Source organism: Lepidochelys kempii, chromosome 2, assembly GCF_965140265.1.
Source record: "Lepidochelys kempii isolate rLepKem1 chromosome 2, rLepKem1.hap2, whole genome shotgun sequence".
In the NCBI taxonomy this organism is placed as follows: Eukaryota; Metazoa; Chordata; order Testudines; family Cheloniidae; genus Lepidochelys; species Lepidochelys kempii.
In genome coordinates this window covers 91,358,623-91,378,701 of record NC_133257.1, presented here as the reverse complement: position 1 = coordinate 91,378,701, position 20,079 = coordinate 91,358,623, and the positions used below count along the sequence as shown (strand labels likewise).

Below are 20,079 nucleotides of genomic sequence, written 5' to 3'. Positions count from 1 at the left end.
TGCCACAAGCTTGGCTTTGTGATAGATGGTCCCTTACACCAAAACATCACAACTATGTTCAAATTACTCCTGGACTTAAAGGACTAGTCGCTTACCCCTGGTCAACTGTACCTTAGCTCCTACCCCAAAGACAACGCTTGTAGCCCATCCTATAATAAACCAACTAAAGATTTATTAACTAAGTAAAGAAATGAGAGTTATTTAGAAGGTTAAAGCAGGTAACATGCAGATCAATGAGTTACAGTCTTATGTTCCAAAAGGGTAATAGCTTGCATATTACAGCAGCTTCTTTATATGTCCTTTAGGACTAATCCACATGGGGTACTCTTGCTTAGAAATCTTCCCCCTTCAGAATTCATGCAGCAGAGAGATAGTTCCTCTTGTCAGAGATTTTTATTGCCGTCTCCCAAAGTTCAAGATGATGGGATGAATCCATGTGCACATCTCCTCTTCGTGTGCTCGCGTGTAGATCAGCCAACAAAGTCTTTATCCTTTGATGTTTCAAAACAGCTCATTTGGTTTCAATGGGCTTTCTCGTGTCCAGGACCTAACACCTTCTGTAGGAAGCAACCTTTACATCAATGGTACCCGAACTTTGAGATACACTCCCCCAAGCAGCATGGAGGGGCCCAGGCATGCCCCCACTGTGTGCGTGCGCACACAATGGAAAGCTTAGGAACAACAGCTTTACATTAATTAGTTTCTTTGTTTGAAGTTACAGAAGTTTACAATGCAAAAATCAATATGACCTTGTAACATGAGGTATAGTTGTTAAGTGAAATTAATATATTCAGCATCCTACAAGCATTTCATAAACTCATTTTTATAAATCTTACACCTATTTTAATAATACTAAACAGCCAGTTGAGCCAGACTGGTTTCCAGCTATGCATGTGGCAGTGTTCATTTGGGGCCTAGGGACCTTTGCATAAGCTGGCACCTGGTCTGCCAGCATCACAGTCCCATTTTGTGCACCAAGGGGTCATTAATGAAAATGTTAAATAAGACTGGGTCCAAGACCAATCCTTGAGGAACTCCACTAGTAACTTCCCTCTAGCCTGACAGTTCACCTTGCAGCATGACTGCTTGTAGTCTACCGTTTAACCAGTTCTTTGCTCACCTTTCAATTCATTAATCCCCATCATCTCTAATTTAATTAATAATTTCCCACATGGAACTGTAACAAATGCTTTACTGTAATCCAGGTACATTAGATCTATTGCATTTCCTTTGTCTAGAAAATTAGTTATCTTCTCAAAAAGAGAGCAGCATGGTCTGGCACAATCTACCATGTTGTATTTTATCCCAATGACCTTTTAGCTCTATGTCCTTAACTGCCCTCCCTTTCAAAATTTGTTTCAAGACTTTACATACAATTTAGGTCAAACTAATAGGTCTAATTTCCTGGCTCACTTTTTCCCTCCTTTCTTAAATATAGGTACTATATTTGCAATTTCAGTAATAAGGTATGACCCCTAAAATTTATGGATTCATTACCAATCCTTCTTATTGGGCTTCCAATTTCATGTGCCAGTTCCTTTAATATTCTTAGATGGAGATTATCTGGACCTCCCAATTTAGTATCATTAAGTGGTTTGAGTTTAGCTTCCACCTCAGATGTGTTCATGTCTACTGCCACACCCTTATTCCTATTCGCCACCCTGCTACTGGCCCCAAGCTCTGTTACCCTTATTAAAAAGGGAGGAAAAGTATTCATTTAGGGCAATACCTAGATTTTTAGTCTCCACCCCATTCTCAGTGCCCTCCTTCCACACTCTGTAGTAAAAGGCTAAACAGTCCTTGGACTGAAGTCCCATTGTCTCCATTGGTTTGTTGTAGCCATCCCCACCTCAGAAGAAAGTTTTCAACCTCTTCTCTAGTATGCGTTCAAAGGGATAGAGGGTACTTGCTCTTTCAGCCCTGGCACGCTACTGCCTCCAGGCAGGCTGAAAAAGTCTTTTCCTGCAATAGAATTTTGACTATATGCATGTCATGATCTTAGGATAGAGTGGAACAAGGTATGATAAATACTGGATCACAGCAGGAAGGTAACACTATTTTAATTTTAATTCTTAAGGAGCCTCCTTGTTTTGCCTACAGAATATGAGCAGGAGCTGAGTGCAAAGGCTTGAGTACTTATGTGAAAATGCCTTTAAGTAACTAGACAGCATGACTGGAGGTATGTCAACAATTGAGTAAATCACCCACAGCTGATCCATGTCAGCTGACCTCCACTTGCAGGGCTCAGGCTGCACAGTTCTAAAATTTCAGTGTAAATGAACATTTATAGCCTCACAGCTGGAGTCAGCTGACATGGGCCAGCTGTGGGTGTTTTACTCCCCTGTAGACATAACCTAAATCAAGTAATGCAAACCCACAGCAGACAGAAGGGCCACTGCAATGTGGGCAAGAGGAACAGCTAATGTGTTTGATAACTGTGACAAGTACCACAACATCCAGCTCCTTGAGTGTAACAAGTACACCTTAGGTAGGACTAGGAATGAACCTAGATTGATTATACTTTAAATGCTTAAACTCATGTGGTAGTAATACTAGCTTCACATCTGTGCTTACCCAGAGTGGAATGCTTTCACTTTGACTAGTTTTATCCATACTGATCAAAGCAGCATACCACCTTTCTATACAGTCTTTAACTGGACAATATTGCAGTTACCCCTCCTTGACTGTTGGCCCCCAAAGGAGAGCTATGCCTGTTACCACAGGGTAATATTTAGCATGGCTGTAATTTGGAAGATTGATAGGTTCCATATTTCTGTGTAGGGGGAGGTCAGTTTCCCCCTGTATCTACAGAAGGGTAGCATCTGAACATGGGGAATGACCTATGACAAATTCACAGAATGTCATAGTACCATAGCTATTAGAGAGGTCATGAACACAAGAAGCTTGAATTGATCCAATATTGGAAGGGTAAACCTACTGAGTTAGGAACTGCAGAATGTTAAGGTCTTACTCAGACCATTAATACCAACACAGCATTTCACACAGCATGCCAGCTAGTAATTAGTTACTGGATCTCATAGGACTGATTCTTCCCCTGTAGCTGTGCATGCTTGTATGGTTTCAGAGTAACAGCCGTGTTAGTCTGTATTCGCAAAAAGAAAAGCAGTACTTGTGGCACCTTAGAGACCAACCAATTTATCTGGGCATAAGCTTTAGTGAGCTACAGCTCACTTCATTGGATGCATACTGGTCTGGGGGAGTCACAGCTTTAAGTCCCCTCTCTGTCTTTGAGAGGAATTTAAATCAGGATTTCCCACATTCTATGAAATTACTCTACCCACCAGGTACATGATATTCTGGTATGGGTGTGGATGCATGTCTCAATTTCTTCCATCCACACCCATACCAGAATATCATGTAGCTGGTGGGTAGAGTACTTTCATAGAATGTGGGAAATGCTTGTATGGTGGCTGGTGTGCATCCTTAAAGATTGAATATTGGAACTTGTAGCCACTCTTGAGGAGGCCATTAGCAATGGCAACTGCTAGAGGTACATCTTCTAGAATTGGTCTTTTAACAGTTTGCCATCATGGATAATTACAATTTAAGGAATCCAATAGCTTAAGGGCTAGTTTGTTGCTTCATAAAAGGTAATCCTATACATAACTGTTACTGAAGATGCTAGTGTAGGTACAGCTTCTAGCTGTATTTAGAGTGGATGTTCTGCAAGCCCAGTGATCAAGAAATATGCTCCTAAATCTAAGTTAGGAATTTTAAATGTGCCTTTGAGGGTGCCTTAACAGATGGGACAAACTGCAATTTCAGTGAGGCTTATGAATCTCATTTTTTAGAAAGGAAGCTCGTAAGTATTCTAGGCATGACACTAAACCAGTTTATTCAATGCAGGACCGGAAATTGTAAATACTGAGCTAAGAAATGCAAGTTAGGTAAGTGATCAAGATGTAAATCTACAGTTTGTGCTGCATTAACTCACATTTTAGAAGCCACTACAGTTAGTGCATCAACCTATAAGGCTGTACCTACATTGGTATAGTTTCAGTATGCTTACAGGGCAATGCTTATACATATTAGCACTGTAATGCAAAAATTTGCACGCCAGACTTAAAAAAAAGGTAAGGGCAGCTCTATTTCCACTACCTGTCTAATTAAACTAAATTAGTTTAAAGAGTTCACTGCACCAGATCCTATGGTACTGAAAAAAATGAAGTTATTTATTTACATTGATACAGAGTGAAACAGATACAATTCAGCTGGGGATTTGAGTACCAAGGGAGTGAACACTAATATGAACAGTACTGAGGACATAAAAGAAACTAAAAGCCACAGAATTCATTCAGAAGGTGCAACATGGTTGTTTACTCACAAGACAATTAAGTCTTGATCCATGCAGGGGAAATCTACCGCTTGGTAGAGAAAGATTTCATGCTTCCATGTATACCTTTTCTTCATTTTGGATATCTGTGTAGTGGGGGAGGAACTTCTGTCCAATCCCCAGACATTAGACCTCTTTCCATTCACTGCATTAAAAAGACTAAAGACTCCGATCATATTTACAATTGTCACATCATTATCTTCCAAGCACAAGATCTGCAAGTGTGCCAAAGGACAAAAGGTTAGATTCATGTTTGTCCATTAAAGTGAACCTCTCATCTACTTAAATTTAAGACCATGAAGCCATCTTTAGAATTGTACAGGAGAATGTTTGGTGTGAAAAGGTGCAACTGATATTAGAAGTGAGACTGCTTGTTAGTGCTTTGAGTTTGTACACATGCCATCTTCCTCATCTTCACCCATCAGCTGCAACACATAAGATCCAGTGTAGAGAAGAAACTGCCCAGTTATTTGTGCCACATGGGACATAAATCGAAGCATTCTCCTAGAAGAGAAAAAAGTTAACAATGTCATTTCTAAAAGAAAGTCTTGGAATGCATAGGGCTCTTTCAGGATGAGTCACATTTAGAAGAATCCTCACATCCCATCCATTTCTAGCCATTGTTTGGCAACATACAGCAACATTACACCAGGGCCTGATTCTGCAGCCACTACATAGAACAGAGGTGGGCAAACTATGGCCTGTGGGCCACATCCAGCCCATGGGACCCTCCTGCCCAGGCCCTGAGCTCCTGGTCTGGGAGGCTAGCCCCTGGCCACTTCCCTGCTGTTCCCCCTCCCCTGTAGCCTCAGCTCACTGCACAGCTGGTGCAACGCTCTGGGCAGTGAGCTCCTGGGGCAGCACAGCTGCAGCCTGACCCAGTGCTCTGTGGTGCATGGCTGGCTCCAGCTGGGCACTGCGGCTGTGTGCTCCAGGCAGCACAGTAAGGGGGCAGGGAGAGGCTGCATAGAGGGCAAGGGAATTTGGGGTGGTGGTCAGAGGGTGGGGAACGGGGGGGGTTGAATAGGGGCAGGGGTCCTGGGGAGACAGTCAGGAAGGAGAGGAGGGTTGGATGAGGCAGGGGTCCTGCCCCTCCCCCCAATCAGGGAACAGGTGGATTGGATGGGGCAGGAGTCCCAGGCGGCTGTCAGAGGGAGAGAAGCAGGGGGGATTGGATAGGGGCAGGGACCAAGCCATGCCTGGCTGTTTGGGGAGGCACAGTCTCCCCAAATGGGCCCTCCATACAATTTCTAAAACCCAATGCAGACTTCACGCCAAAAAGTTTGCCCACCCTGACACAGAAGCAATTCCCACTTAGTGGGAAGGAAGCTGTTTGCATGTAGCAGAGTTAGGGCCTGCAAGAGAAACTTAAGTTATGCAGACAAAGCAGTTACTTGAGTTTTCAGCAGAACATTCCAAATACCCTTACTGGCATTGCCATGTTTCCATTAATGACTTCAGGTAATCAGGAAGTCAATTTGAGCCCTGCAGCATTAATCCATCTTACCTATTAGTATAGTACAAGGTGGGAAGTAAGGAGGAATGCTAGCTACAGAACCACCACTGACATGTCTATTAAAGTATTGACCAGGTCTTATACTTGAGCACTCACATTGGATTGTTTGGCTGCAGTGAACTTACGTATGTAATACTAATGGAGCTGAGACTCAAAGCTTTGTCCTCCCAATTCATGAGTATTGCTTGTTACTGCTTACATTCCAGAGTGAATTAGTGGCTTGAAACATTCAGCTTTAGGCAGGCTTTAAGATCCAATACAAGACCCATAAAACTAAGGCAATGTGAGCACTAAGGTTTTATCAAGACCCACAGGTTTTAGTGCAAGTTCCAGGAGTAGAGAAGATAAAGCTGAACACGTCACGACACTCTTGGTACATCAGCCTCCAGCCACTCCTTAGAGTGACATTTTCTAAGAATGAGAAAACCAGGCCATCTAGACCAGGAACTACACTGAGTTCAGCTTTCTGTACCAGATCTGTATATTTACAATCCTGCTTTTTCTCTCTAAAACCAAATGAATCTTCTAGACTGAAGTACCTGGAAGTTACCCAAACTCACAGCTACAACTAAATATACTAGGAAGTAGAGAACAAAGGGAAGGGAACAAAGTACAGGAATAATCAGAGGGCTAGTCTGAAACTCAACCACTGCTCTATGAATGAGATCCTCTCCCTTCCCCACCAACAATTCCTTAGATAGATGTTGACCTAGTTCTTCCCTTCCTTGAAGTAAAGCCTCACTTTTCGGCAGCCTAGCTTTCCCATCCCTGAGTAAGGATGAATGCAAGTGTGCTCTACTAGTACTCCCCACTTCTAGGATTCCTGTTTAATGCAGAAGGCAGATCCTTTTCTCCTACACTCCTCCCCCATTGCCTATGGGAAGAGAATTTAGATTTTTTTTGCAGTCAGTAATTCACTCTACAGAGGTTGAATAAAGATCTCTCAGGGACTTGGCAGTGCTTTAAATACAACTCCTTTTTCATGACATGAAAGACACCTATTTGCTATAGCTTCAGTATGTTCTTTTCAATTAGTCTGCTGGGCTGGCCAAGTGACTTTATAGAACCAGGTGCAGCCTTCTTAGGCCTCTATGCAGCTGTGTCTTACACACAGCAGCTGTTGTGAGACAACTGGCTGTGGGTGCAAGTGGCATTTTTAGCTGTGGAGGAGATTGTTATTTGTTGGTCTGGACATTTGATCCTCTCTTTGAAAAGACAATAAAAAAAATCAGAAAATTCATCATGTTTGATGGCATGTGAGGGGCTCCCTGCCTGCCAAGTGAACATTTGGGAGGATTCAGTGTATGAAACTTCAGAATCAATAGAACGTTTTTCAAGGGACTATCTGAGACCCCAATGCAGAGTTTGTCTTCAGCTTGCAGCCACTTGGGATAGGCTCTTATCTTCCCTCCAGATAGCCCTTTGCAGGAGGACTTACTTGCTTGTACTGGCCCTCAAATGGTCGTCTTATAATGTAGCTATGCTTGTAGCAGGACTCCAGATACCTCAGCTATTTGCCTGCTGCTTTTTTCACTTCCTGTATCAGCTTCTCTCAGCAGCTGCAGCATGCTGGCAAGAGTTTGGAGGAACTGACACTTAAAAATTCGCTCTTTAACAATGCAAGTTCCATTGTTAGAGTTCAAACCCATAACTGATAATTGAATTAAAGATTGGCACAAGACATTAGTCCCCACTTGTCACAAGGGGACAGCGTTTAGTTCTGTTAAATGAAGTTCTGCACTCAGTTATCCATCCAGACCCATTGAAGTCAGAGCTGGGGAAGGGTCTAATACATGGCATAACTAGACCCTCATTTAAATCCAAGACTGAGAATCCAGACATTAAGGGATAGACTATCAGTCTATGCCAATTTTAGGCCAGTGTCTTGTTTAGTCTCAATTTACATAGGATTTGAGGGGCCAGAACTTTGTCAGACAGGTGCAGCAAGGTGTGCTGTTTGCAATTTAGTATTTTAGAACTTTCATCTGAGTCAGTAAGCCATTGTCTTTTGAAGTCCTCACTTCAGTGATCTAGAATATCTTCATGTTCATGTAGTTTCAACCTGTAATGACTGAGCCTTCTACACTTGGACTGGCAGAGTAGATAGAATATTTGCTTCCATCTTCAACCAGGGAGTGTCAATTTATGACATTAAACAATATCTGCATTTCAGTATTTGAAGGGATACACTTAGCCTAAACTGCTCTGTAGCAGGGAAAGGCAGTTCACTTGAGAACCAAGGTATCTCAATCTTATTCTGATATGCAAAATCCACCTAAAGATAGTAAAAAGTTCACTTTATACCCCCCATTTCTCTATTTCCTCCATCCCCATCAGAAGGGGAAACTGATCTGGTTATGCAGAATGTGGGAAAAGCCTAAAGGTTACTGTTATTCAGTTCTTCATTTCACGACACTGAAGTAGTTTTGGTTTCAATGAAAGGAACTTGGCATCCTTCCCAACCAGTCAGCCTTCAACCACCAGTTACTGTACATGGACTGGTTTTGCTTACAACACTTCCATTTGTAATATCTTACTCTTGTGGTAAGGTTCTACTTTAAATTTCTGCCATGTAACCTTAGCTACATCAAAAAAATCATTGTAAAAAAAGCTAAGAATGGCTACTGCAGATTGCTGTGTCATGGGCAGGAAACAGTATAAAGATGCCTTTGCCTCTACCAGTTAATGCAGACATGGCTAACCAGTTAGCATCTTCGTTGTGGGATCATTTAAAGTTCATGCTCCTTTGAGACCGGTTTTGGTTTATATTCCCCCAACTGACTAATAGGAATGCATACTTACCGCAGCACAGTCTTTGCTCCCATACATTTGATGTCATATGACACAGAGTAGATTTCATAGAAAGTAGCTCTAATGTTTAGACAGCCAATAAAATCCTTTGGATTCAGCTTGTACAAGTCCAGAGTAATGTTGGCTACCCCCATTTTCTTAGTCTGCTGTACAGCGGTGATATTTTCTCCCTGATTTTAAAGAGACAATTAGTTTTATACTATATCCAGTAGAGGCGAGAGCATAGTGAATATGCCTTAATGACACTAAATAATGCAGCTATTCTTTAGAGGTATTAAATGTTATTCCAATCTACATTATTGGTGAGGGACATGAATCCCAGTAGTGGTTACAAGGTATTTGTCACAAACTTGCAGCTTTCATCATGACTTCATTTGAGGACTCTCTAAAGTAACTAATCCTTCATATATTAATTGATACTCAACATTTCACATATGCAAAAATGGATTAATAAATGCAAAAAACAATGGATACTCCCTTCAAGTATCTATTGTTTTTTGCATTTGTTAATCCATTTTTGCATATGTGAAATGTTACTTTTCTTTAGTCAGACTCGTCTCAAGATGACCTGAGAATCCTTGAACTATCAGGGCCAAATTCCACCAGGATTACAACACTAGTGACATGTTAAAGTTATTTAGAAAGCCAGCTGTATTGGCACAATGACACCAGTTTTGAAATGAACAACCAGTAACTGAGAAGAGACTGCTTTACGTGGACTGCTGCAGCAAACAGACTAATATTTTAAAGTAATCAGGAGTCCATATGCCCAGTGTTTACCTTAAAAGGGAGTTTGCCCAGCTGCATGGTGACAGGCTTTGGAATAGCACCTGGGAATCCGGTGGTTGGTGATTTGTGGACCTAGTCTTTGTGACTAGGATTTGAAGTAACCCCCAAGTAGTTAATAAGTCACTGGAAGGAACCACTATGATGATAGTTAGAATAGACCCAGAACAGCACTAAGTTGTATTTAAGCAAACTTAGAGGGAGAACAAGGATAGTTGTTAGAAAGCAAGCACCTTCAACTGCTAAATCCTGACCTCCTCCCAGGTTGCCTACCAAGTGACAGTGAAAAGCTGCTCATGCTTTCTCCCTGCCCCACTTTAAGATATTGTCACTGAGAAGTGTTTACAGCAGTCCAATGCTGTAGGGGGACATCTAGTGGATATATCCTGTATCTCACTCAATGAGAATTTTACTCTCATTAGTGCTTTTGGAATGCTTTGTACATCACTTATCACTATTTTTAACAAACAGATTGCTTGGAGCAGCTTTGCAATTTTATCTAGTAAGTAGTGTACAGGAAAGGCTAAGATACAAATTACTAGGGTACTTGGTCTCAATAATGTTTACACTAGACTGATCTGCATTTGTTTTTGCTTTGACAGTCCACAGTAAATGCTTAGGGTTTGGCTCCCTTTCACAAGGATGAATTTTAAACACTTGAAGCTATGTTTTACAAATACTCTTGCAGCATGCTCATTACCTAGTTCCCATGCTCTTTGTAGCTTTAAGTTGAGGATGCTGGCAGATGGTATATGACTAAGTCATGTTCCTCATTTGAGTTATTTTGCAACTATACATAGATCACTGGAGTCTGAATCAGAAATATAGGGCTAGAAGTGACCTCGAACTCAAGTCCAACTTGCTGTGCTGGCGGCAGGTCCAAGTAAACCAGACCACTCTTGACAGGGGTTTGTCCAACCTCTCCATAAAAACTTCCAGTGATGAGGGTTCCACAACTTTCCTTGGAAACCTATTCCAGAGCTTAATTACCCTTATAGCTGTTAGAAAGCCCTTTCTAACAAACTTTGATTTCCCTTGCTGCTGATTACTGAAGGTAGGACAAGAAGTAGTGAGCCTAGACATAGAAAATATTGATCCCCAGCCTCTTTATAAACAGCCCTTAATGTACTTGAAGACTTACCAGGTTTCTCCTTGGTCTCCCCCCTGCCCCAAACTAAATATACCCAGTTTTTAGCCTCTTAAAAAAAGACCTTTTTATTGCTCTCCTCTGGACTCTCCAATTCATAAACTTTTCCTAGAAATGTGGGGGCTTCTCTATTAATTTATGCACATTATGCTTGTTCAATTGCTGCAAGGGTAGTTTGACTATGGACCCAGGCCAAAAGGGGTATTGTGGAAGGAACTAAGCAAGAACCACCACAATAACTGCAGACAGGGTACTTCTGAGGAGAACACTTCTAGGAACATTAAGAAAACAATGTCTGGGCTATTAGTTAAGGGAGCACCTGCCAGAGATGAAGCCTAAGATCAAAGGCACACTAAACAGTAAGTCCCACTTTTGAGAGAAAGGAGAATTGGTCAGAGGAAATTTGAAAACATTAGGTCTACCTGGCTAACATCAAGAGGATGGTGAGCTCTAGGTAGATAAGCCTGTATAGGCAATTTCAAAACCTGTTTTATGCTAGGTTATGTTCCTTCTGTTAAGAAGGATGACATTGTTTTGAAAAGGCTGTCTGGTCACTGGGGACTACTGCCCAGTCCCTGCTGTTCTGCTCCTTGGAAGCTGTGTCTGTCATGTGTACACAGGAGCCTGCAACCTAGGTCCTAGTCTAAGAGAGGTGACAATTTAAGGCTTGTCATCCATGGGCAGTCAGAGGAGACAGTGGTACTGCTAGCCTTTGTCACTTGACAAGCACAAGCAATTTGTTTTTCTGGGGAGACAGTTGTCATTTAACAGAAGGGCCATTAGAGAAATGACCTAATCTCTTATTTGCATTATGGAGATCAGAACTATTCCCACATGTGACTGAAGGTCCCCAGTTTGTACCCAAGGGAAGGAGTGTCCCAAAAAAACCCCAAACGACTAGATAAACCAGGCACATTCATCTTAAAATGCTCTTATGCCAAGAAAAAAGTCTAGACATCTGTTTTTCTATTTCATAATTATGTTTTGATGGCACACTTTAGCTCTGCACATGGAATAATGCAGAAATATTTTTTCTAATTTAGTTAGCTCTACTGAGTATCTAATGTGCTCAGAATATGGAGTTTTACACTTCTGTTTCAGATTATGCTGTAATCATGCCTTGGCTTTTCCTTTAAAGTGAACTGCCTAGAGGAAAAGCCATGCTTTTGATAAAAAACCAAAGTCTGTTTTGCTTGATGTAAAAAAATATTGGTGTTTAGTTTCTCTCTCTAGTCAAGGAGGACTAGTCATATTTCCACAATATAGGAGACACTTGAGCAAAAAAGGGATTTTTGTTTTGGTTCTTGTAGATGCCTGTGACATATTTAATTCCAATTTATGTTAGGTTTTTGTAATGGGTTTTCTGCCTGTTCAGCTGAGGGTCAGAAGAACTCCCTACTTCTAGTCCTCTGGAAAGACTATGCATTCTTAGCATAGTAAGCAGGTTTTGGTTTTGATACCCCAGCCTTCTTTGAAGGCAATTTTCCTCCCATTCCTCCACCACTCCCACCCCTTGCCCCACTGCCAGCTGCCACAATTCTCCTTAAGCCAAAGGTGATCTGTAAAAGTTACAAAAAAGTTAACACTTTACTTGTGTCCATTTCTGTCCTTTTTCTAGAAGAAGGAAGTGTGTATTATCTCCCAGAGATTGAAAGAACTCTTCAGTATCCACAATTGTGCCATCTTCCTCCAAAACTAGAGTAATCAGTCCAGCAGTAATCAGCAAGGCATCTAGGGCCTACAATAAAAAAATAGTAGATGGATCTAATTCAGAATGCATCTGCTTTCTTAAGTTAATTCCTTCTGTCTAGTTAAGATTTAAGGACAACTACTCATTCGTTGAGTAGTTCTAACACCAAATGAAGGTACTGACTTGCTTCTGTTTTACCTATAAAGATCAGTTCCAACTTCCACACCAAGGAAGAGTTGTGGCATCTGCACTGTACATATGGTCCTGTACTCTGCAAAGTAGTTACTCTTTTCTTCCCTCACTCCCTAATCAAGTTGCTGTGAAAGTGCACAGAACTTCCAGAGTATCTGGATCTCATGGTAATGTAAGCAGGCTTTGATACTGTATTTAAATACAAAGGGTTAATTCTAAAAAGGAGGAATCCAACTAGACGTCATTACGTATAGCTCCACAAGCAGTCTAGTTGAATCTTTCAGAGCAAGACTCCCATCATTTTAGTTTAGAGACAGTATTTCCAGTATCTCCTTCTGTTGAAGGACTACACTATGTTTCAATGAAGTGTCATCCTGCATTTGACACTCAATATCCCATATACATCTCTAAAAAGCCATGGTATTTATCTTAGACTCCAATTCACCAGGTTTTTGAGGCTCTGAATTCTGAAATAAGTTCAGTCATGAAGTAAGTTTTGCTCTCATACAGAGTTGAGACCAGAAGGCCTAGGTATTATGTTCTTACTGACAAGTAGTTTTAAGTCTCAACCAAGCGTTTGATATACCTTGCTAATAAACTCCTGCAGGCTGCTTGCAACAACTCCTTTCCGACTGCTGCGGTCATGATTTGATACACGGAAAGGTCGGGCTGCAGGTAAGAGAGGAGGGAATAGGGTCTGTCGTGTCACCGACCCCACAGATGTTCCCATTGATACCAGAGATCTAAAAAACAGTTTCATTTTAATAAAAAAAAAACACTGAGATTAGTCATTGTGATGTATACATTCACTATATAATGCTCATATGTAGTTCTCACAGGCCAGTTGAGACCAGATTAAGTTATTTAAGAAGTTCAAAGACCAAAGTTGTTTCAATAAAACTAGAGTATTTGCTTTCTTCCTGGCAAGATAATGGTTTTCAGTTTTAGAACTGTACAGATATTTGGGACCAACTTGGCCAGGTCACCACTGGTCACAGTCTTGCTTACAACAACTTTGACCTTCTTTAATAGGATATTGCAGCATTTCCCACACTGGGATCTGTGGACCCCTGGGGTCCTCAAGTGTACCCCGGGGTCTACAGGCCCCGCTGATTAACTCCTCCCCCTCCCTGCACACTAAAAGTCCAGCGGGGCAAAGGCAGGCTTCCTACCTGCCCTGGCTCCACGCCGCTCCGGGAAGCGGATGGCACATCCCTTAGGCCCCGGGGGTCTCCTCGCTTAGAGCAGCTACCTTTCCAACTTAGTTTACTTCAGCACCACTGTTTATCTTACAGATAATTAAACTGATCTTTCATTTGGCTGGTTCATTTGAATGCCTCCCAATAGCTGTATGAAAGGAAGTTCATTAGAAAAGCCAGTTTTATTCTAGTAAATTGTAGCGCATACACAGCTGTGGGTCCCATCAACAGTGCCCCTGCATCCACCTGCTATGAGGCAGGGATTCACCTGGATAACTTCCATTATTATGCCACCAAAGCACTGGGAGTTCACATGCCTGTTGCAAGTGGCAAGCTAGCTAGCAGTAGCTATTTTAAGATGAGCCATTACTTCTTTGCAGCATTGGCTTTGTCAAGATTTGGAAGTCTGCCATGATGCAGCAAGTTAGATGCTTCAAGTAGCTTAGACATTGGAATGACTATTTTGAATACTAGTGTGCGATTTGATGCAATTATTTGGCTGAAATTAGATTTGCTTGAAATTAGATTTGGTATAGTGAGTATGATAAGATCTTCCCTAAGCCCATTTAATTCAGCTGAGGCTGCATGGACTAAGTTTGTTGGTCTGAAAGTCAGAGATTGCTAGTTTTGACTATCAAGTTATGTTTTGGTTCTAGTTCCTGATAAGTGCCTGTCACAGGTTTAATTCTGGCCAGACATTTCCTTCACTGTCTACTGGCTTTGTTCTTCATAATCTGCAACATATTCTTAGTTTGAGATTCACTTAATTCAATAAGTATTCTTTTGATTAATTTTTATTCCATGTGTAGTTTAAGCCATTGCTTTCTGGATTGTTTTTCCCTGCTGAAGAACAAATTCAGCACATGAGGTACTAGGCACTACCAATGATCAGATACAGTGCAAAATGAAATCTTGTAAGTTTCCCTGCCATACCAGTGTGCACTTCAACCCTGATTTGAAGTTTTCCCTGGGGTGAACGGGAATTTTTCTGCCCAGTTACCAAGAATTACAGTTAAGTTTCTGTGATGTAGGTATTTGCTCTTGATCTTATGCCTAGTGATCAATGTGTTGCACAGCCCACAAGTGATCAGTTTTTACCTTTTGACTGCTAGCAATATGGACTAGATTTGGACCAGTAGCATACAACGAAGAAGTTTCATATCCCATCATCAAGCTTAAGGCCCCAATAGTAGGGAGCTGTCTGAAGCTTTTTCAGACAACAGGAAGCATACATCACTTTTATATAAAAGTTACTTTGCCAGTACAGTACTTGATCTGAAAGACTCAACAAGCCCAGGTGGAACAGTGGGGGTTGGAGGCTATTAAGTGTGTCAGTTTACTTTCTATCACTAAGCTGAATTAGATCTTGTGAAGTCTTATTTTGCCAAAAAGGGAATTTGTTCAGGCAGAAGACAAAGCATAAGAAAAAAGCACAGGGCCAAGGCAAACATGATGTATCAATAAGTTCCTGACAGGACAAGGAAGCATCATGTGGGCTTTTAGTTTTAGGATTCAGAGCCAAGTAAGAGCTTGGGTTCAGGTTAAACAGCTCAAGAGCTGAGCTTACATGATTTCGGCAATCTTGTGCTGCTATTTGTCCAATTTTGGCACCCAAATCCTCCAGTAGTATCAAGATGTAGTGCCCAGTTTTGAATCCAACATGGAAACAAAGCCATAGGATCACATTAAGATGTAAGATTGTGATTAGAATGACTTTTGTGATGTGAATGGGTTCAGAATTGAAGTTCCCTTGTACTCTCTAGTACTACCATCAGTCACTGTTTCCATCTATACCTGCATCCATTTATAGCAAGACTGTCATCGTAATATTTAACCTGAAACTGTTTCTGCCTGTTCAAGTAGCTGAGAACTCTGGGTTCTCAGTTGGTAGAGCAAACAGGATTCTTAGTGATAGGAGCATCAGTGATTGCTTGCCTTTTTACCTATTTGGACACCAGATCCAACCCTTACATGTCTATAGCGACTGCAGCCAAGGACTTTTAGACATACTAATCCAGATCCTTGGAACCCAGTCTGGCTGCTTTATACTGTAGCAATTAGAAAGCAGCCTTTGAAGCAGACAAGTGGATTCCTGATGCAAGGGAATCCTCAGGTGGCTTGGCGTCACCGCAAGACTTGGTACCCCACAATCTACTGTGGAAAGAAAAAGTGAAAGCCAAGACAGAAAAATGGTGCAACAATAGCAAGAAATGCTAATTACATTTAATAGCTTCATTAGTAAGTTAAACAGGCCCACATCTGTTTTATTATTAAGCTACAAAGGGTATGTTTTAGGGAGGCAGAGTACAGGTATTTTACCCTGTCTAGGCAGTAATACCAGTTCCAGGGCATAGAAGAGTTTTCTACAAAGGTACACAACCATCATCCTCAAACTTTAGTAAAGCGCCTGACTTGGTGCTAGAGCCACATTAGAAGTTCTTCATTTTTGAAGTAGGAACTTGCACATAGTATTCCAAACACTTGTTTAGAATGGAGACATGTAGGATCCATGAATTCAGCTACTTTTCAGTGGGCGGTACTTTACAATGAACTCTGTGCACACTGTTGGCTGCAAAGCTTGAGACAGCCTGCAGACAACGTACAGGGTGTCATGCATGGTTGTCTAAGCGATATGGTGCAACAGCCTTCAGTCATACTCAGGAGTCACAAGTTGCACAACACCAATCTATAGCCTGTTTGTGACCTTTAGATTAGAGTAAATTGACTACCCTTAGCGTCAGGGGAGTGAATCAGCTAAAAGTGATGCAGTTAGTGTTTCAGGGAGGATATGTGCTATTAGCATTTCCTCAGACTACGTGTTTTAGAATTTTATCATTCACAGAACTAGAAGTGAAAGAATGACTGGAATAGCTAATTTAGATTCATTAGAATGTGCAAGATGAAGACAAACTATACAAATTTAAGACTGCTCCATAGTGAGAACGGTCTTTTTAGACACACTGAATAGCTGCAACATTGACTTAAGACTTAAGTCACACCTTAAATTTAATGATTGACTCATGAGCCTTACACTTTCTTGGCATGATATCTAGTTTAGTACAGTGGTTTTAATTTTTTTTCCCTGGGGACCCAGTTGAAGAACACTGTTGATGCCCACGACCCAACGGAGCTGGGGATGAGGGGTTTGGGGATGTGGGAGGGGCTCGGGGATGGAGTGCAAGGGTGAGGGCCACAGGGTGGGGCCAGGAATGAGGGGTTCAGGGCTCTGTGCTGGGGCCAGAGGCTTTGGGCTGGGGCCAGAGATGAGGAGTTTGGGTTGCAGGAAGAGGTTCTGGGTTTGGCGGGCTCAGAGTTGGGGTAGGGGTGCAGGCGGAGATTTACCTCCAGCAGCTCCTAGTCAGCAGCACAGCCGGGGTGCACCGAGGACTGCTCTGCACCCCAGAAGTGGCCGGCAGCAGGTCTGGCTCTAGGTGGAGGCATCTGACTCTTGCCCACCGGCGCCGACCCCGCCCCATTCCCATTGGCCGGGAACCAGCCAATTGAAGTGCTGAGCTGCTGTTTGGGGTGCGGGAAGCATGTGGGGGCTCTGTGGTCCCCCTGCCTGCACTTCCAGGGCGCAGCATGGTGTTGGAAAAGGTAGGCACTATCCTGCCTTAGCTGGCCAGCACTGCTGATGCGATGTTTAATGTCTCCGTTGGCGGTGCTGACCAGACTAAGGCAACCCAGTGCCTTACATGCCGCGACCCAGTGCTGCGTCGCGACCCACGGATTGAAAAACACCGGTTTAGTATATACTATGGTGCAGTAGATGTACCATTTGCTAGTTTTACTGCCGCAACATTGTACAAGCTATTTAGTGTCCTGTATTTAATTAAATCAAAGTAACTTGTTTACTTGATACGATCTTTTAGAAGATCTCAATGGTCAAGATGCCAGTGGTAGGAAACGAAGAATTGAAGCAAACTCCAGAACGCCAAAGCTTATAATTAAGCCAGTGGGAGTTTCACCTGCCAGTGCTTTAGAACACAAGACCAACCACAATTCTGTCTAGTCTTTAAGATTATCTTCTTGTTTTCTTTCAGTCTCAGTTTTCAAACATTTGAGATGTAATAGTAGTGTACACAGTTACTCCTGAAGCAAGGGAGCAAACGGTCCTGCTGCTGTCGTACCCCTACTATGGCTGAGAGCCATGGCCACGGTCTAAAAATAGTTTGACCTCTGTTGAGAGGCTTTCATCCACTTCTTTGTTCTTTAACAAAGCAGTGGATGAAAGGAGACACTAGGAAGAGTTTCCTTTTGGGTATGACGGACGTGCAACTACGTTGCGATTCCCGGCCATACGGAAACGGCTAATCCACGACCATCTCTGCTGAAACGAGAGTTTCAGAGGAAGCAAGATGCCCAGGTCGGATGCACGGGGTTTTCAGCAGGTAAAGTCATCCCGACAAGGCACTGCAGCTTTTGCTTTAAGCCAGACGGTGCGGGAGCTAGGGGTCTCCCCAGGAGGCCCGGCAACACCTGCGAGTTACATTTGCAACAGGAGCTATTAGCGACAGGTTTCGAGTGAGCCAGAGAGCCCCGGCTGCGGGATCAGGTCAGGGCGAAGCGGGTTGCTCGGCGGCACCACGGGCGGAGCCCCGGCAGCACCATATGGGCGGGAAGCCGCCTCCCCCGGGGTTTGCATCCAGCCTCAGACTCCCCGCTGCGCCTCGGGCCGGTGCCCCCGGGGACGCGCGCGCGCTCACTCACCGCACCAGGGCGCCGGCGTAGTCCCGAGCGCTCGCCATGCCGAGCCGGGCGCCGCGCCAACAACCAGCAACCCGGGGACCGCCCGCCACCGCCGCCGCCGCTACTTATCGCGGGCCGGGGCGCGGCCCCGCCCCCGCCCCCGCCCGAGCGAACCCACTCCCGGGAAGCCACGCCCACTCCCAGTGCCCGCCTGGCGCGGGGCGGAGGGGCAGAGGTGCTGGGTTTGCATGAGCCCGGGCGTGAGGGATGGGGTCAGAGGCGGGAGGGGTAATGGGGGGGGGCTGAGCAGAAGGTTTAAGGTAGAGGGAAGGGTCAGAGAGTGAGTATTGGGGTGGGGGAGGGATCAGGGGAAGAAGTGGGTGGGGTGGGGTGAAGTGGAGGGGCAGGGACCAAATAAAACCATTTATTGGCAGGCTGCAGCCCCCTGGCTGGTGCGAGAGTTCAAACGACACGGGCTGTTTCTCAGAGCAGGCGGCTGGATGCACCAGGCATCCCTCTTATCTTCATAAGAATTAATGAATAAATGGGGCTTGGTCCCCTCTGCCTATGTATCACTGATGACCATTTTTCATTCCCTGGTAGCTAGTGTGATGGTCTCTTTACTGTCACTTTATTTTCCCTGCTCTGGTTTTGCACAATTTTTCCTCACTACTTTTTAAATAGAAAGCTTTCTATTGATTTTGTTCGTGTTTGTCTTTGTATATTTGTGCTTACATACATTCTGATGGGAATATAGAGGTTTTCTGGTGGGTATAGGTTGAGATGGCCATAGTTTGAGAAATAGAGCCGTGGTATGACTACAATGGCATGACTCCCCTGCAGCTGGTGTGGTCATTTACATCTGTGCAAAGTGGGTATAAAACGAATAGCACATTAAAATGGTAGTGTTCGCCCAGGTGTAAATTGAGTATTAAAGCTTCCAAGACATTGTAGAATCAGGACCCAAGTCAGTTATTGCAGCTGTTGCCCTCTACAGAGCTAAAAGCAAATCTGCCTAAAGAGCTCTCTCTTTTATTTTTGCTAAGAATATACAAAAGTGGTTATATAGGGGTAAGGTATCATGAACTAGGGAGAGAGAATATTGAGCATGTGAAAAAGGAGCAGGAGAATGATGGTAAAAAGTGGTAGATTGACAACACTGGAAAATAAAGTCTTCTGTTTTTCCAGCAGATCAGACATATCAGAGATACCAGTGAACTTATTAACTGGTGAAATCACAAGGCAAAAGTGTATCTTAAGATAGTTATGTTTTAACCCTTGTAGACCAGGTGTTGTAATGTGATTTTTTCTTGCCTGTGTGAATAGGAAAAGCATAAAATAACTATGTTAAGGAACCATGTTTTAGCCTAGCTACCAATCTGCAATAAAATAGTTCCCTAACATGATTTCTTTAAGCCACACAGGCAAGAATAAAACATTTTATAATATATTGAGGCCACCACCATTTTCCTCAGATATGTTTAAGCAGTTATTTTGGTAGCATAGATGGAGCATTAGTGGCTGATTTGTAGTGACAGGGAAAATTGAGCAGGCAATTAATCTGAAAAAGACAAAAAGTTCCTTTCAAATATGCTTTTGCTTGATGATTTCACATATGAAAAACTTGCATAAAACCCTCTCTATACATGAGGTAGGCCCATTGTTGATGCAACAAATCACAAGGATTATTGCAGA

At 42.9% G+C, this 20,079-nt stretch overlaps 2 protein-coding genes across 2 annotated transcripts in view; one reads left to right on the top strand and one right to left on the bottom strand.

Annotated features, from left to right (window-relative positions):
* Positions 1 to 152: 152 nt before the first annotated feature.
* CIDEA (cell death inducing DFFA like effector a) lies at positions 153 to 18,530 on the bottom strand. The gene is made up of 5 exons (XM_073331634.1): positions 18,406 to 18,530; positions 13,083 to 13,239; positions 12,206 to 12,352; positions 8,673 to 8,851; positions 153 to 4,858 (listed from the first exon to the last, which is right to left on the bottom strand). Exons 1-5 carry the CDS (start codon positions 18,441 to 18,443, stop codon positions 4,729 to 4,731), a joined length of 651 nt encoding a protein of 216 aa, XP_073187735.1. The 5' UTR covers positions 18,444 to 18,530; the 3' UTR covers positions 153 to 4,728.
* LOC140906847 (uncharacterized) overlaps positions 18,039 to 20,079 on the top strand; it is a 79,555-nt gene continuing 77,514 nt past the window's right edge. The window contains exon 1 of the mRNA XM_073331627.1: positions 18,039 to 18,086. Coding sequence (XP_073187728.1) covers positions 18,054 to 18,086 — 33 coding nt within the window. The 5' untranslated portion in view covers positions 18,039 to 18,053. The remainder of the gene's footprint in view (positions 18,087 to 20,079) is intronic.